The sequence below is a fragment of the Mangifera indica genome, chromosome 1 (assembly GCF_011075055.1).
Source record: "Mangifera indica cultivar Alphonso chromosome 1, CATAS_Mindica_2.1, whole genome shotgun sequence".
Lineage (NCBI taxonomy): Eukaryota > Viridiplantae > Streptophyta > Magnoliopsida > Sapindales > Anacardiaceae > Mangifera > Mangifera indica.
In genome coordinates, this window is record NC_058137.1 from 5,776,473 (window position 1) to 5,795,005 (window position 18,533).

The 18,533-nt window shown below is 31.2% G+C and overlaps 2 protein-coding genes and 1 pseudogene across 2 annotated transcripts; 2 read left to right on the top strand and 1 right to left on the bottom strand.

The window, feature by feature from the left end:
• Positions 1-265: 265 nt before the first annotated feature.
• Positions 266-2,978, top strand: LOC123227510 (annotated as a pseudogene).
• Positions 2,979-8,181: 5,203 nt separating this feature from the next.
• On the top strand, positions 8,182-9,330 carry LOC123213131 (methylesterase 1-like). The gene is made up of 3 exons (XM_044632496.1): positions 8,182-8,593; positions 8,674-8,808; positions 8,889-9,330. The coding sequence occupies exons 1-3, from the start codon at positions 8,222-8,224 to the stop codon at positions 9,168-9,170; spliced, it is 789 nt and encodes a 262-aa protein (XP_044488431.1). The 5' UTR covers positions 8,182-8,221; the 3' UTR covers positions 9,171-9,330.
• Positions 9,331-10,293: 963 nt separating this feature from the next.
• LOC123217073 (salicylic acid-binding protein 2-like) lies at positions 10,294-15,486 on the bottom strand. The gene is made up of 3 exons (XM_044637833.1): positions 14,658-15,486; positions 12,374-12,505; positions 10,294-10,678 (listed from the first exon to the last, which is right to left on the bottom strand). The coding sequence occupies exons 1-3, from the start codon at positions 15,021-15,023 to the stop codon at positions 10,391-10,393; spliced, it is 786 nt and encodes a 261-aa protein (XP_044493768.1). The 5' UTR covers positions 15,024-15,486; the 3' UTR covers positions 10,294-10,390.
• Between the last annotated feature and the right edge of the window lie 3,047 nt (positions 15,487-18,533).

The window sequence follows — 18,533 nt, forward strand, 5'->3', positions numbered from 1 at the left end:
TAATTTTTCATATTTATGTTTATTATCAATAAAATTATATGTATCCACATTGAATACATAAATAAGTATAAAGTTGATGTGTGTCATTATATAGTTAGTTGATTTTGAATTAATGATAAAATATTATTCAATCACGTGATAACATAAATAAATATTTACTTATTTATGTATTCAAAATAAATACACATAATATTATTCATTGCGTAAATCAAAAGATATGTTTAGTACACGTGTATGTTGAATACTTATACTATTATCAAAACACATGGGGACTAACGGTAACCATGATATTAGATTTTACTTAAAACTCTAAAGCGGATTTCCCTCATTCTCTCCCATTTTCAATGTGTTCATTTCAAGCTTTCGTCACCCCCAATCTTTCGTCGCCACTCCACCGAGCTCAAAATAAGATGCAAAAGTAACTCTCGTTCTTCCATAATTGTTTTTTTGAAGTTTGATTACATCATCTAGATTTCTCATCATGAACTGCAAAGTCTGTATATAAAATTTTTTACAGCTCACATGACTTTAAAATTTTATTTTAATGAGTATAATAGTATTTATTTGATAAAATAAATTAATATAAAATTTTTAATACCAAAATTCTATCGATTAATATAAAAATGTGATTTTTTATAATTAAAAATACAACTTTTTATAATGAAAAGAGGTTTTATGATTAAAAAAAGTAACTCATTGCTAATGAAGATTGAAAAACTTTAAGTTGTTTTTATGTACCATCAAGTCAAGGGGTCAAGTGAGAGAAATCAACATTCTTTATATTTTTTTATGAATTCTCTTTATGATTTATACGTTATAAAATACGATGGAATCAAGACATATTTTTCTATCTTCATTTAATATACATTATATTGCTTACATACGTGTGTGTGTGTGTGTGTGTGTGTGTGTGTGTGTGTGTGTGTGTGTGTGTGTGTGTGTGAAACTGAAGTGGCAAGGTTATACTGGTCGCAGGGTGTGTGTGTGAAACTGAAGTGGCAAGGTTATACTGGTGGCAGGCATATTACACACAATTGTGTTTCAACGGGCATTAGGTCTTGTTAGGCCCAAAGACATTGATCCGAAACTGTTTGAAATTAATATGTAAGCAATTCTTATTTACTGCCCAACTGTGTGATTCTTCTGTAATGGAGCGGAAGAAATTATGCTTTGATTATAATTCTTTTGATGGTTTTGTATGGTTCCTAGATTGATCTGTAATAGTTGCAATGTGGGGATGCAGAGTTTGAAAAGAAAATTGAACAATTCATAAGTTGGGTTGAAAAACACCCGAACAAGAAAAGTCAGGTGGGTTTATGTGCATGAGTTTATTTTGGTGTTGTTGGTATTTTCATATACCTTTCAATTTCTACAAGTTGTAATATTTGTCAAGAGCGATTGTCAGCAAAGTTTGTTAATGTTGATTGTTTTTTTGCCGGCATACCTTACTAGGAAGAGTGTTCACATTTCAAACTTCTTTTGATTATATCAACTATTGTTTTTCCATAGTTATTGTTGATCCTGGAGGTATACATGACCGTTTCACATTTAACATAAGATAGTTTTAATGTTTCATTCTGTAAATGGAAGTTTATTTCCATTTACCTTTGTTCTGGTTGTGAGAACAGAGAACGTGTCTGAGGAGAGAAGTGCTCGCAGGGCTGTACTTGAAGCTTCTCTTCATGATATTTTTTTCAAATAATAAAATTTGAGAACGAGGAAAAGGACCATGTTCCCCCAATATCTGAGGGTGTCATTTGTTTTCCATTTGAAATAACTATACCAAGGTCAGTTGCCCTTTTGCTTTTACCTGATATAGCTAGATTCCTAGCATAAGTATCTTTCATTATGTCACTGATCACACATGTTGTGTATGTGCAAAGCAAGATTGTTTGCCTGTCTTTCTTGAATCTCTCAGTATGATCATTTTGGTTCAGTAGCTCTGATTGTTCTGCCACCCAGGTAAGATTCAATAGATATATCATCTGGCACAAAAGTCATCTTCAGAATGTTGGATCCTGATATTGCATTGTTGAGACTGCACTATGATAATGGTGCTCTAAATTAAATTCTGTGGTGCAACATAACAGCAGAGTCATCATTTTCCAAACAAAGAGATTATTATTATCGCCATTTTATTATTATTATTTATTTTTTCGCTGATAAAACCTAGGAGACTTTTATTAAGGGAAGACTGCACAGCATAGCTTGCTATTTATGCATTTAGGAATCCTGTTTTTTTTAAGAGAGTTGAATTGTTATAATACACAAAAATGTGTGTGATTAAATTAATATTCTGGTTGGGTTAGAACAATCATTTATTTGTTTTTATTTTATTATGCTAGTAATAATATTCAATGAATATTTTGTTTTGAATTTATTTATAATTATTTATTGGGTTTCTTAATATGTGTAATAATTCAATCCAATGCATATTTTGGCATGAATATATTATAATTGGCTTCTTGGCATTTGCATATAACTAGTAAATCTGAAAACAGTGATTGCTTAGCATATGATTAAGAAATCTGAATTCAGAACCTTTTGGTCAGATGTTCAACTTTTTTCTTCTTTCTGTTCATGCCGCCAACCAAATGACCCGTAGTGCTTTTTAAATTGAGCTAGCAAGATTAATTGTTCTTGATGACATGTTGTCTTTGCCTTAAAAGAAATTACTCCTTGACAGTTCCTTGGATTCTGCTTTTGGGATGGATATGATTAAGAGAATGCTGCAGACTGGGCATCCAACCATGCTTAGCTGATGAAAGAGTTGGGGAGCTGAATCACCTTTTGCCAAAAACAAAGAAATAATCCCTATTTGAGGACAATATTCACCATTAACAGGTGGAAATCTCAATTCCAAGGAAAAAGTGAGGTACCATTAATGGTAATGTTGTCATCACAACATGAATATTGGGATTTTTAGTGTTGTATATAAACGCAATTCATAGATGAATGGTAAAATGCAACTTTGTGAATATATCTTTTTCTTTTAAATATGTTTTTCTGTACATTTTATTCAGCCCAATGTTGATTCCTTTGAGTATTACCACCTGATGGTAGGACTAGTGCTAACTCCTAGTTCATCCTTATCACTAACACCTTTGGTCTGAGTACTCCACATTAGGGATGGCAATTTAGACCCGACTTTAGAGGTTCCGATCCTCCCTGACCCTAACGGAGAGGGGATTCCCTGATAAAAACAGGGAAAGGGGTAGGGATGAGGATGAAAAAAATCCTCGTAATCGGGGACGGGTCGGAGACGGGGATACATGTGTCCCCACCCCGCCCCGCCCCGCCCCTCCTCACCCCCTAAACCTAATATATTAATATAATAATTTCTAAACTATTAAGTTTTAGAAATTTTTACATTATGATTTATTAAAACTATAACTTTAATTTTACTAATTTTTGAATTATCAATTATTAGCTTTTATTAATTTCTAAAGTATTAATCTAATATATTAAAAAAACCCCAGAATCTCATTATCATAAAATGCAAATGCACCAAATTAATTTTATTTCAACTTCAAAACTTAGTTAGTCAATCCACCAGGTTTTACGCACAAAAAATAATAAATTATAAACTTAATAAAATCAATTGAAGTGAATGAAAAGTGTTAAATTTAATGTTATTATAAAATTACCCTAAATCATATACATGAAGAGCTACTAATGAAGAGATTGATTATTGCATATTGTTAGATTTTATGAAAACTTTATATTTGAACTAAAATAACAAAGAATATTTTGTAGCTCTTATAGCAAGTGATATTTTAGAAAAATATGATTTATTTTATTTATTGAAATATATAAAAGAATTAAAATTTATATTTATAGATATGGGGAGGAGATTTTTTCCCGCGAGGACGGGGAGGGGATGAGGAAGGGATTTTTCTTCGCGGGGAGAGGACGGAGATTATTTTTTATCCCCACAACGGAGATGGGGATTGATATCCCCTACTGGGACGGGGCAGGGACGGGGTCCCGTCCCCATTGCCATCCCTACTCCACATGTCTAGGGTAGGCTCTTGTCATATCATCTTTAGCAAAGTTGGGTTGAGCCCATAACTCCCTTATCCTTCCTTGTGTTGTACTGGCGGTCCCTGGAGCATACTTTGCTAATTCATTGAACCTTGTCGTATACTTCGTCATGTAACTAGTCCACTAGGTTAGATTGATAAATCTTGAGCCCACAAATAAGTCATGTGTACAGTCTTGTTCCAAACGTTGAACAGCCTCCTAAAATCTACCCAAGTAACATCTACCACTCTTATTGTTTCTGTAGTCACATTCAACCATTGCATTAGCATTGTTTTTCTTGCATTAGTATTGTATGATATATTATCATACTATATAATATGATATAATACATATAAAAAATAATATATATTATAAAATATATCACATTATTATAATATAATAAATATATTTTATAATATAATATAAATAGGTATATTATTTTAAAGAAATAATTTAAAAAATAATAATTTGTAAGATGTAATTAAAATTTTTTAAATTATTTAAAATATTTTATTATTTGTTTTCTTTTTGAATTATATCATTTGATTTGACCGAATGCACCATTCACGATGTAAAAAACAAATTTTTTTATACAGGACTGTTTGAAATCAAAGAAGTCGACTTCCTTCAGTTAGCCGCCAAATTGGACTCTTATAAGTAGGACCCATGAATTAGTCAAGCCAGACTTATGGTACATATACAGAGCATTATTTGACTAGTTGGTCTAAATTCAATTCGAGAGATGGATTTTCGTATAGAGAACGTAAATAAATGAAGAGGAAAGGGCCACCAGAATGAGAGAAACTACAAACGATACGCGGAAATGCCTAAAAAATCGTAGGCATCTGACATCAGAATTACGACAAAATCATCCCATGTGATGTCATAAGGTTGGAGCGTTTGACGATTCTCTAATTCGACAAGCTCTCGTGGAAATACTGTAAGAATAAATAATTTACTTGGTTTCAATATTTTTTCATCCAATGGAATAAAAAGTTACCCAATCCCATCAATAATGTGAGAGGAAATAATAAAACTGTGCCGGTATATTTTTCGAATAGGCCAAAGGACTCGTCCACACCGACTAAAAGTAAATTGTTTTCTTAAATTTTTATTTTTTAATTTTAAAAATCTTAAATACTTCACTATTAATAATTAAATTTATTAATTTTAAAACTAAGGTTATCATTTTATTTATAATATTAAAAATAAATTAAAATTTAATATTTTTTTCTCATTCTAAACTTTAAAAACTAAAAATTATCTTTTAAGTCAAATTTCAAAAAGTAATATTTTCTCTTCTAGAGTTTAATTTTCAATCGTCGATGTCAAATCTGATATCATCACTAATGAAGAAGAGTTTCTGATGCATCACTATATTTTGACGGTCTCTCTCCCTTCCTTTTGAACTCTGGTTAGCGAAGATTTTGTCTTGGAAGGCGAAAATTTCACTTTATCTGAGAAGACAAAGATCTTATCTTTGTTTAGAAAGATGAAAAGTTTCATCTTCCCATATGAGATCTTCATTGATCAAAGTTGTAGACAAGGAGAGAGAAACTATCAGAGTATGATGATGCATTGGAAACTCTCGTCGCCAATGATGACATCAGAGATTGCAAACTAAACCTTAAGAGGGGAAATGTCATTTTTTAGGCCTATGGAAAACTTTTAGTTTTTAATGTTTACGAGGAGAAAAGAAGAATAAATTTTAAAATGTTAGAGTTTCGTTAACTTTAACTGTCTATAGGTGATTTAATAAGATTTTCAAAGTTAAGAAGTGGAAACTTGAAAATGCAACATACTTTGAGTGGAAATAATTTCTTTGGCCTTTAGTATATAATTTAAATACATATATGATATATCATCACGTAATTAAGTGATTTTAAATTTAAGATTAAATAATACCCAATCACACGAGGATATATAATTTATGTATACAAATTATGTATAAAATATATATATATACATAATATTACTCAAAAGAAAAATACTGTTCTCATCGACATAGCCTTTTCTTACTTGATAGAAAGTTATTTTGAAGATCAAAGCTCTTATGAGTAATACTATACATATCTATTTTGAAAATATAAATGAATATATTGTTTATATCTGTTATCATATGATTGAATATTACTTTATATTTAATTCAAAATCATCTGATTATATAATAATATATATAAATATATATCTATTTATATACTCAAAATATACATATAGTTTTATTAAACTCCATTTAGTTAATCTCAAAACAAGTGTAACCCTCCAAAATAATCAAACTTTCCATTAATTAATAAAATTGTATATATTTATTTTAAATATATAAATAGGTTTATATAATATATATATATTATCAAATAATTAAATAATTAATTTAACATACACTAAATATATATATATATATATATATATATATTTATTTATTTATTTATTTATTTCCTTATATATTCAAGATACATAAGTATGACTTTTATTTATTTTACACAAATAAATTAATTTTGTATAATATGAGTTTCAATTTTTATACTTATAAACCTAATATATTTTAACGTAGTATCAGAGTCTAAACTAAATAAATGGGTTTAAAGATCTATAGTAGTTACACTTAAGAAAAAATGTTTGAGACTAAAAAAGAGTTATATATTTAATAAAAACAATATAAATAAGTAGTATATAAGTGCAATAAATTGAATTTTAACACAAGCCAATTAATTTTATATAATATAAGCTTTGATTTCCAAATTATAACTAAGCCAAAGGACTTATTTCCACCTAAAGTTTACTGTTTTATCAAAATTTCACCCATGAACTTTAAAAATCTCAAACATTCACTCATCTATTAATTTTTGTTGTTACTTTTAAGGGTAAAATTGTCATTTTAAAATTTTTATTTAAAAAAGAATAATTTATCTTAATTTCTCACCTTAGTTTTAAAAACTCACAATTTCTCTCGTAACTCAATTTAAAAAAATTAACTTAATTTTAAAAAGTTACTTTTTCACCCCCAATATTAGGGTTCCTAAGGTTTTCATATTTTAAAAATAATAGTCGCCTTCTCAAATTTTAAGAGATTGTATTTACACCCCCAAAATTTAATTTTCTTTTTCTGACGATCATTTTTTCTAATAATTCTCTCTGATGCATCATCAACTCCACTAGTGATAAGCCCTCTTCCTCTCCAATGATTTTTCAAAGTGAAAACCATCGAAATCTGGTGACAATAGTTGAATGTTGCATAGATTTATGTGAATCACACAAATCTGTGTGATTGATCTATTCGTTGATCGACGTCACACAAACTGGGTTCATGTCAATGTGACATCAATCAACACGTCTATGCATCGATCAACCCACAAATTAGTAGCATGCATCTGTGCGATTTGCATAGATTTGTGCAACATTGAACAATTTTCATCGAATTTTAGTGGTTTTCATGCAGGAAAACCATCAGGGAGGGAGAGGGCTTATCGGTGGTAGGGTTAACGATACTCTGAAGAAAATTGTCAAGAAGAATAGTTGTCAAAAAGAATAATTGTCAAAAAGAGAAAATTAAATTTTGGGAGTGTAAAGGTAATCTTTTAAAATTTGAGGGAGAGGTGACTATCTCAAACATATGAAAACCTTAGGAATGTAATTGTTAGGGATGAAAAAATAATTTTTTTAAAATTAAATTAACTTTTTTAAATTGAGTTACAAGAGAAATTATGAATTTTTAAAATTAAGGTGAGAAGTTGAGATAAATTATTTTTTTTAAAATAAAAATTTGAAAATGATGATTTTATTATTAATAATAATAATAAAAATTAATAGATAGATGAGTGGATATTTGATATTTTTAAAGTTAATAGGTGAAAATATGAAAAACAATAAACTTTGCCTTATAACCCAAGATATTCCAACCGTTTCAATTGTAGTATGTTCTTGCACGCATCTTTATTAAATTCTACTGTTTTTACCAGAATAAGGAAAAAAGAATCTACATCATTCTATCATATTTGCTTTGACTTCTAAACATGTGTCTAAGATGCCATATGCTTTGGGAAACAAGCTTCACGTGCTTGACAGAAACTCCAGTCTGTTTTACTTGCACAATAGAAGTTGGACACTATTACAGCTGTTAATTAATCTTGTTTGTTGACGGCATCTACCTTATAAATCAATAGTATCATACAATGCTACCGAAACATTGTACAGAAAGAAAATGGCTGAGACGATGAAGCAAAAGCATTTTGTTCTAGTGCATGGGGCTAACCATGGAGCTTGGTGCTGGTACAAAGTTAAACCACAGCTGGAGGCCGCTGGGCACAAGGTCACGGCGCTTGACCTTGCTGCCTCCGGCATCAACATGAAGTCCATCCATGATGTTCATTCACTTTACAACTACACTGAGCCTCTGTTGGAGTTTTTGGCCTCACTTCCTCCTGATGAAAAGATCATTCTGGTTGGTCACAGCCTTGGGGGCTTGAATTTGGCTTTGACAATGGACAAATTCCCAGAAAAGATTTCTGTCGCTGTTTTCTTAACAGCTTTCATGCCTGACACCCACCACGCTCCATCTTATATCTTGGACCAGGTACTGATAAACTAGTTTAATTAATTACTTCAACATATTTATGATTCAGAAGTCTTATTATCTTTATATATCTTGAAAAGTTTTTAGAGAAGATACCACCAGGCGTTTGGATGGACACTGAATTTTCCCCTTTCCCTACAAAACCATCTCTCTCGTCAATGTTCTTCGGCCCCGAGTTCTTAAAATCCAAGCTCTATCAGCTGAGCCCCGTTGAGGTTAGCTTGTCTCTCTCTAGCTCATTAACCAATATAAAATATTGACATCATGTTTACAATTTTTTCTAATTTTATTGAAGGATCTAGAGCTAGCGAAGACGTTAATTAGGCCAGGATCACTGTTTGTAGACGACTTGGCAAAGTCCAAGAACTTCTCCAACGAGGGGTATGGCTCAGTTGCGCGAGTATATATAGTATGCGAGGAGGATATGGGGATCATAAAGGAATTCCAGTGCTGGATGATCGAAAACTATCCTGTCAAAGAGGTGATGGAGATTAAGGGTGCCGATCATATGGCGATGTTTTCCAAGCCACAAGAACTCACTCATCGTCTCTTAGAGATAGCTCATAAACATGCTTGATATGTGTCATGGTAACATCTCAATGATGGTAAATTGAAGTTACCGATCATTCTTGTGGCCAATGACTGTGGAATTTTGTTGGTGGAATATCATTTTCACCTGGTTGTGATATTTAGTGCGTGATGATGTTTTTGCAATAAAACAAACCGAGTGTGATAAATGATTTTCTCGTACTAATTGATTAAATTAAGCTTAATGAACCTCTGTGTTGGTGTTTATTTATAATGATGGTGTGAAATTGGATAACCTAAATAATAGCTTAATCAGTTGTCAACATCTTCAACATTTGATGTAGTTTAATCTTCAACGATGCATCATAGGAGTGCACACTAATATATAAGTCGCAGGGGCAATATTATAACTAGATTAAATGTATGAGTCTAAATGAGTGTACAGTCGTGCATACTATCGGTTATTAAATAAAACGTATCTTTAGAGATCAAGAGACACAATAAGAATAGTTGAAACCATTTAGACGATCGTGCATAAGAGTTGTAGAACCGTGAGTGACATTATTTTAAAGAAAAATATAATAGGAATCAAAGCATTGGCTGATAGTCATAATACATTTAATCTACACAAAAATTTCAAAGTTAAACTACTGAGATTAGAGTGAGAGTTTGAGAGCTTAGGATCACAGGAAGAGGAAAGAGGACGTTGGAAGTCATTAATTACCCCGTAAAGAGTTTGCTTTTGCCATAATCCGAGTAAGTAGGCCGTTTATATGAGTTTTTAAATGACAGAAAACTCACTTTATTATACAGGAGCATTCTAGTGATTTTGCAATCTGTTAGTAATAAAGGGTTAGTGCTTAAAAGAGTTGGTCATTTATGTAACCCTTTAAAAATTTGGTTACTTCATTAATAACCCTAATTTTGTTGAGACTTTAAATTAAAAATAACCCTTCTTTTACTACTCAAATTATCTCTTCAGGATTAACATTTAATCATTTACTTAAGTCTAAACCATGTACTTTTTCTCTGAAGTAACGTTGCAACAAGAAATCCATGGCATTTCATTCTAAGTAGTACCCAATAAGCATCCGCACATAAAAGGAAGCCATGGTGAGACCAACCAAGCATGTCAAATAAACTGATCAACCAACAACAAAGCAACCAAATAATGTAGCTAAACAAGTTTTTAACATCTTATTATCATCATTTTCCGAAATTACACTGGTCGTTTGCAAACAGTAACAAAATTAAGGTGTAAGAGGAAAGTTAGGCATATTTGTCTGCAATCTCTTGCAGGCAACAACACAGCTCTTTTGGTTTGGAAAACATAGCCATATGATCAGAGCCAGGGATAACCATCACCTCATCAATTGGATATTTTTCGATCATCCACCTCTGCAGATCTTCTTCAAATATATTGTCTTGGTCACACACTATGTAAGCCTTACTAACTGATCCATATCTTTCTTTGGTCAGGGTTGTCACTTCATCGAAAATTGTCACGCTACTGGACATTGGGAAAGGTCTTACTAACAACTCTGCAAGTGTTAAATCCTGCTTCAATTTATAAATGGAAACACTCATTAATAATAGGTACCCAAGACTACTCATGACATCTCACTTGAGTAATGTTATTTGGTCATTACTATAACTCTTTGTAAATCTTTTTGATTTATTCTTTAATTAAAAATATATTTTCTTAACTCAATCAACTTATCGTAGTTTGTTTTGGGACTCTTGAATCCAGCAAACAAGGCATTGATTTGAAATTCCCATTCACTGTACACTAAAGATAAAAAAACATGTTGGGCATATTGTAAATAGCAGGGGATCCTTCAAATTATATTTTGTATATATTTTTAAATAATATAAAATTATTTTCCATTACTAATTGTTGTATTCTAATTAAAAGAAACTTTTTATTTCATTGATGACGACATATTGAAACTTATTTTCTCTAGTAAATAACTTATCTGACACTTGAGATTTGGAATTGTTGTTATTTATACGTTCTGCCAACAAGAAAAACCGAAAAACTCACGTACATGACCTTTAGATAGTGTTATTTTTTTTTTTTGTACTAGTTATTTTCACCATTCTTCTTAATGTTTATCAACAACTTTGTATCTATTTTGTTTTTCAAATTTTGTTAATTCTTATTTTCCTTTATAATATTTTGATAATACAAAAAACTTAATATATTTTAAACCAAAAATGTGTACAAGGGATTGAGACAACTTTACTTTATAAGCATGATTGACCAAGAATATGTACAATATAGATACTGTAAGAGAGACCTTGTAAAAAAAAAGAATAATTTTTATTTGTTTCTATAAGGTCTTGTTTACAGTATACCATATTTCGAGTAAGTTAAGTATACAAAAGTAAAGTTATCTCAATCGTTTAAATACTTTTTTTGTTTAGAGTATATTAAATTTTTTTCATCATCAAAATATTCTAAAGAAAAATAATAATTAACAAAATTAAAAAAACAAAATAGAAACTCAATTGTTGGTAGACATTAAAGGAACAGTGACAGTAGCAAGTACAACAAAAATATGAGAAGGGACACTATATAACAACCACACGCACGAGTTTCTCGATTCTTCTTGTTGGTGGGAGTGTATGAACAATAGTTATCTTGGTTTTCAAGCATTGAGTAAGTAAAAAAGACGTCATTAGAGAAAATAACTCCCAACATGGCGTTACCGATAAAATAAAGAGTTTCCTTTAATTAGAATATCACAATTAGTAATAAAAAATAATTTTACATCATTTGAAAATATATAAAAAATGTTATTTGAAGGATCGACTTATAATTTACGATTTTTAGTTGTATTAATTTGAAAGAAATAGAAATTAGTAAAGTTTAATTATTTTTAAAATTATTTACTAGGTCGGCCTGATACGATACGATCTTATATATGAGGTCGTGTTATAGGCCCTAGCTATTTTACAGGTTATCTTGGCCTGTAGAGCCTGCAAACTCAACTGACCCCAACACTACTGACCACGATCCCTAGTCATACCAACCAAATCCTAAAGAAGTTAATTAATTTTCTTTGAACATGTTTAAAATGTCACTTTGCATTTATCATGTCTTACACTCCAATATATGTGTGTGTGTGTGTGTGTGTGTGTGTGTGTGTGTGTGTGTGTGTGTATATATATATAAAAGCTACTATAAAATAAGTAGGGTTCAAATAACACTATTTAATAATTTTTATCTAAATTGAAGGACAAACTTACCTCAGGTGGGGACAGCTGGTAGAACTTGGACGCCATGAAGTTAGGCCCAAAGAGTATAGAGGTAGGCTGTTTGTTGGGCCCATCATCAAATGTATATGTCGAATCCATATATGAATCCACACTTCGATTGTACTGTATATATTTCCAAAGATGTGCAAACTTAGTCATAAAATCCAACAGATTGCTTAATCAAAGTAAAAAGGCAAATAAGAGGACTCGATGTTTTAGGGCAAAACAGAACCTCGCACTTCGTTAATAGGTCAAACAGGGGCTTCCAACGACAATATGTGAAAATGTATTATTTTTTTAATCAAGTCATAATTTTTTATCTTTTAAAGTTCAGTTTACCTAAACTTTTCTTTCCCATTTCTCTTTCCTCTTTTTCTTTTTTCTTTCTTTTTCTTACCCGTTTTAGTTAGAAGGGTAGGAAGATTGGTTTGAATAAGTTTTCCAAAAATCTGAAAAATTATTATTTTTCAAAGTTTTAAAGTGAAACTTAATTTTCACCTCCTCCTTAACCTCCTTTGTCCCCTTCTCTCTTATCTTTTCCTTTTCTCCTCCCTTTTCTTTTACTCAACAACACAAGAAAAAGTACAACGTCAACATATTGAGCAATATATTAAGATCAACCAATAAAAGAGAAGAGAGTTGTTCAACCATATAAACACTTGGACAATCCTCGTTGATCTTAGACATGGTTTGCATGGACAATTCAAAGCAATGGGAACAAATACGAAACCTTAGATAGCGAGAGAGAGGCAAATAATGGAAGACGAGGGAGTGCTAAAAAATGATGCACAACTATATCCTACATTTGCTAGAGATAGTAACCTCAATATGGATAGAATGATTTAAAAGGACTTTTAATTAATAAATACATCAACATATATCAAGCAAGATAATGAATTCTTTCTCAATTCAACTACATCTCAACAACCTGATATGACCGCAAAGATCTACTTGTTGGTTGTCATGATTTATCTTAATTCAGTTAAATTGCTACACCCAATTCGTAGATCTATTATTAAAAATTCTTATATTATTGTTAAGATTTATTTCATATTAATTTAATAATTGATTTTGTTGATGAAGGAAAGAAAATGAATTTGATTTTCAGTAAGAAGTTGATGGAAGAATTTGGTGTTAAATTTGAGTCAATATTTTGTTATAAAGAACTATGTTTGGTATGTGAGAAAGGATTAGTGGACGGAGGGAAAGTATAAGAAAGTTGCCGGAGATAGTTTTTTAATGAGAAAAAATTTTGAAGGATGATTTTTTGGTGAAAAAAATGAAGAAAAAGGAATATAAAATAACAAAATGAGAATTGATAAAAAGGAAAAGGAGAGAGGGAGGGATAGTATGGTAAATTTATATTTAATAAATCAATAAAATTATATATACATATTTTTAATATATAATTTGAATATATTAATGATATATCATTATGTGATTACATGATTTTGAAATAAAGATAAAGTAATATTTAATTACATAATGATATAATAATATGTAAAAAAATACGAACATATAACATTATTCTAAATAAAAATAGGTAAGAATAATTTACTCATTTTACGTATTCGAAGCAAAGGGTTAGAATTTGGATAGTAAAATGTGCTTTATACTTTCGACAGGGAAAAATTTTGCTGGGGTAAAATCTTTAAGCAATATTTTATGTATAATTTTATATATAAATAATAACGTATATTATATAATTAGATAGTTAAAAATTAAATATAAAATAATATTCAATCATATAATAATATATTATTATTTATATATAAAATTATACATATAATCTCATAGATAATCTTTAGTGGGAAAATATAATTCCCTCTATTATCAACATAATCTGCCCCGAATCCTATGACATGGAAGATCCATAATGGAGCATCCAAATAGTACAAAGACTAAAGAGTACACCAAAGCGAATCAATTATAGAGATTTGTGAGTTTTCTTCTTTGTTTGTTCCTGGTGATGACTCTACCAAATCCATCGAGAAAACAAAAAGTCACACAATTTAAATTTCCGCAATTATCCTTCACAGCTCGTATTCTGTCTTTAGTTAAGGCATCGACATACACAATTACGATATTGGCCTCTAACAGGGTTCAGGGGATGCTCCTTAGAGTTCATGTACTTACTTTTGTCTCAGTTCCTCTCCTACATTCTATGCCTGACCTTGAACTCATATTTTTCTTAATGAAATCTAACAAAATTATAAAACCAAGGGAGAAACAAGAGAGAGAGAGAGAGAGAGAGAGAGAGAGAGAGAACTTGTACCTCTTCAGTAAAAGTTGTTAAACCAAGATCAGGGTTGGGCATAACAGCAGTACAGAAAGCTGCAACAGAGACTTTCTCAGGGAACTTTTCCATGGCAACAGATATGCTAAGACCACCTATGCTGTGACCCACCAGGATTACCCTCTCTTCTGCTGGGAGAGAAGCCATGAATTCAATCAGAGGCTCCAAGTAATCCGTAAGTGATTGAACCTCATGAACCTGCTTTGGATGTTTGCCAGATGCAGCCATGTCTAGCACGGTAACTTTATGACCTGCTGATCTGAGCAGAGTTGATACTTTGTACCAACACCATGCACCATGGCAAGCTCCATGAACTAGCACAAAATGCTTCTCCCTCTTCTCCATCTCTTTTGCTCTTTCTAATGTTTTCCATCTGGTTTAAACTTATACTAGAAAAAACCTCAGTTGGCCCCACAAAGCTTATGGGCAATGTCTTTCCTATTCTTTTGTGTTATATTTCTAAAGAATTATTGATTGATTACGAAGAAGTAATGGGTTTGAACTTTGTCACATTTGTAAACCCTCCATTTAATTACTTAAAAAGAAAAATAAAATAATCATTTGATGGACTGCCCGAAGAGTGGTATCCTTATTATAAGCATAAAATCCTGCTATGTCCTCTTCTCTGTCTCTTGCATCCCTTTTACTGTCACAATGTTATCCTAATCAACCGACTTAATAGAGAAAGATTACTTCGTTTAGGCCAAGAAGTTGATAGTGAGATCTCGCATCAACTTATTGGTCTAATGGCATATCTCAATAGTGTGGGCAAAACTCCTATAAGGAATCGAACCTGTCAGCTACTCAGCTTACGGTTTCACCTCCTATTTGAAATCGACCTATATTGGATATATTTTAATTCTAACTTTTATGAAATTGGTTAATTTTAATTATGATTCTAGTTTCATCCTTAATAAATTGGATTTAACCTAAGAATATGATTTAGATCAAAGTTAAAATGATTGATTAAGTACTCATTCAAGTTTTATTTTTTTATTTTTTTCAAAATGATGTTGTTTTGTCAAAAAAAAAATTGATAAAAGAAAAAGACCATTTGGCATGGACAATGTGATCTTTAGATTTTTTTTTTTTTATCTTCATCTCAATCTCATCTTTGAAACACAAATCAAAATTAAAGGCAAGTTTGTCACAGTGGTCGGAGAAAGAGCCAAAAGAGTAGATGGAGGAGGCCCAGGAGGTGAGGTTTTCACGGTGTTCAAAGAAGGAGTTGGAATTGGTGTAGGACGCTGGTGGTGGTGCAAGGGGAGAAGAAGCTGGCATCAGTGTTGCTGAAATCAAGGGTGGTGATCTTAAAGGACAAGGCATGGGAGTGAAAAAGGCCAGTGGTTCAGCGAGCCATTCTTGCAGAGAATAGCTCGCTCGAGAAGAGGGAGACTGGACGAAGAAGCTTAGTGTCGGGAGGAAGAAAAAATTTATTAAGGAAGAAGCATAGTGCTGGGAGGAAGAAATTACAAGGTCTATTCACACAGACTAATTCTGAAGAAATTAATTTTACCGAAAGAACATGAAGTGAAGTTTGAATTATATGGGAGAAAATGAGTGTTTATCATCTAAAAAACTTGGAAACGATAAAAAGGATCTTGATTAGGGAACTCAGAAAATTTTGAAGAACTTCTTAAATTGGGTGTGTCGAACACTGGCATAAGTGCAGAGGAAGGTTCGTTAATGGCTGGGAAACTTGCACTCAAGGTGAAAAGGAAACATAACGGGAGGGGATGATGAAGGAATTCCTTTGGTTTTGATTCCTTGGTGGAAGAAAAAGAAATGTCCAATGTTGAAGAACAACTTGCCAAGAAAGAATTGCAAGAAACAAAAGTCATCGGAACAGGGACTAGAAAGCTAACGTGAAGGTGATTTAAAAGCTGGGATCAGAGTAGTGTCAAGAGAAATCGGAACCCATTAGGTAGGTCTTGAATAGGAACCTGTTCTGATCGATTTCACTTTTGGTCCTAGATCTTAGGAAGCATCTAATTTCGTTTCTAATTTTTTACTTTTCCAATAGAGTACCCAACCCTAATCACCTTTCATCAAACGTTAGGAAAGTCTATGTTGGTCTCATAAATCTCATAGTTCTTGAAATTAAGAGAAGTGTGCTTCACTAGCAAATATCAAGTTTGTCTTACATATGAAACAACCTAAAGATGTATAATGTACAAATATTCAACTAGGATTCGATTAGATATATGAGTCTTAAACGATTGCATACTCAAATAAATAACATGCAAGAAACATAAAAGAAGATACAACACTATATTTACGTGGTTCAGATTTCTTATGAAATTCTAGATCTAAGGTAGAACATATTCTCTGATTGATCCACGAATAAAGGAAAATATACAAATTAATAATGTTTAATCAGTCAAACTATGCAACATAGAGACACTAAGAAATACAAGGTAGAACTTACAATTATATTTCTCACCAAAACAATCAAATAAAAAAAGAATAGAAAGATATCAAAACCCTAGTAGACCAAAAGAGAAAGAGCGAAATATTAGATAGAAGAATTATCTTGAATACCTAGGTTTATATATCTAGGCTAAAAACTATCTCACTTGAGGTAAGTATAATTTTGTCCCACCAAGGTTAATTATAGTTCTTCCCTTTATTATAGAAGTTTAAGACACACAAGTCTTACGAATCTCTATTTTATCTTAAAGTGGCTTTTAATCATTCAACTAGAGAACACCCTTTCAAACTCAACAATCACCTAAACATGACCAATTCTAAGTAAGTCTAATGTTGCCTTAAATTTACTCATAGACATTGATTATGTTAATACCTCAGTAGGATTGCTCCTGTTGAAATCTTCTCCACCTTAACTTGATCACTGTCTAAGACATCCTTTATTAAATGAAGTCTTATATCAATACGTTTTATTTACTGACGGAAAGCACTATTCTTTAACACTTTATGAGTCACAAAAAATCACCAGAAAATTGTCTTTTAGACCAAAACTTTTTCACTATTCCCTTGAGCCATAAAACATGATGACACATATTCTGCTTCAGTTTTATCCAAATTTGTAGCACAATTAGAATCAGTAAAACCTTTCCCAAGAAAAAGGTTATTTTTATCAGCATGGTAAATCAGACCAAAATCATAGGAACCTTTTAGATATCTCAATAGTCATTTAATCGTATTCTAATGCTCTTTACTAGGTTTACTCAAACGTACTGACTAAACTAATTGTATGTTCAATATTAAGTCTAATCCATGTCATTACATACATTAAACGTCTGTTCACATTAGAGTAAGAAATTTTCTTCATGAACTCATATTCTTCAAAGGATAATTCACTTACTACAGATTGCAGTTTAAAGAGTGTTCCCATAGGTATATTAACAAGTTTCACATTCATCATACCATATAATTCTAGGACCTTTTTAATATACCCTGATTGAAATAATGTGAGAATTCATTTATCTCTATTCCTCTTAACATTCATATCTAAAATTCTTCTAGCTGACCTTACATCTTTCATTTCAAACCATGTTTGAAACAAGTCTTTCAACACGTGTAAGTATTTTATATCTTTAAAAACAATTAACATGTCATCTATATATATATAAAAGTGAATATACGAAACTATCTTTAGCAGATTTTTGAATATAAACAGAATGATCAAAGTTGCAACCAGAGAACTCTATAGACATAACATAATCATAAAATCTTTTATACCACTTTCTAAGGGATTATTCTAACTCAAAAAGTGATATTTGTAATCAACACAACTTATTTTATAATCTCCTTTTATAAACCCTTCAGATTGTTTTATAAAAATTTGTTCTTCTAGACTCCCATGTAAAAAGGCAGTGGTGACATCTAATAACT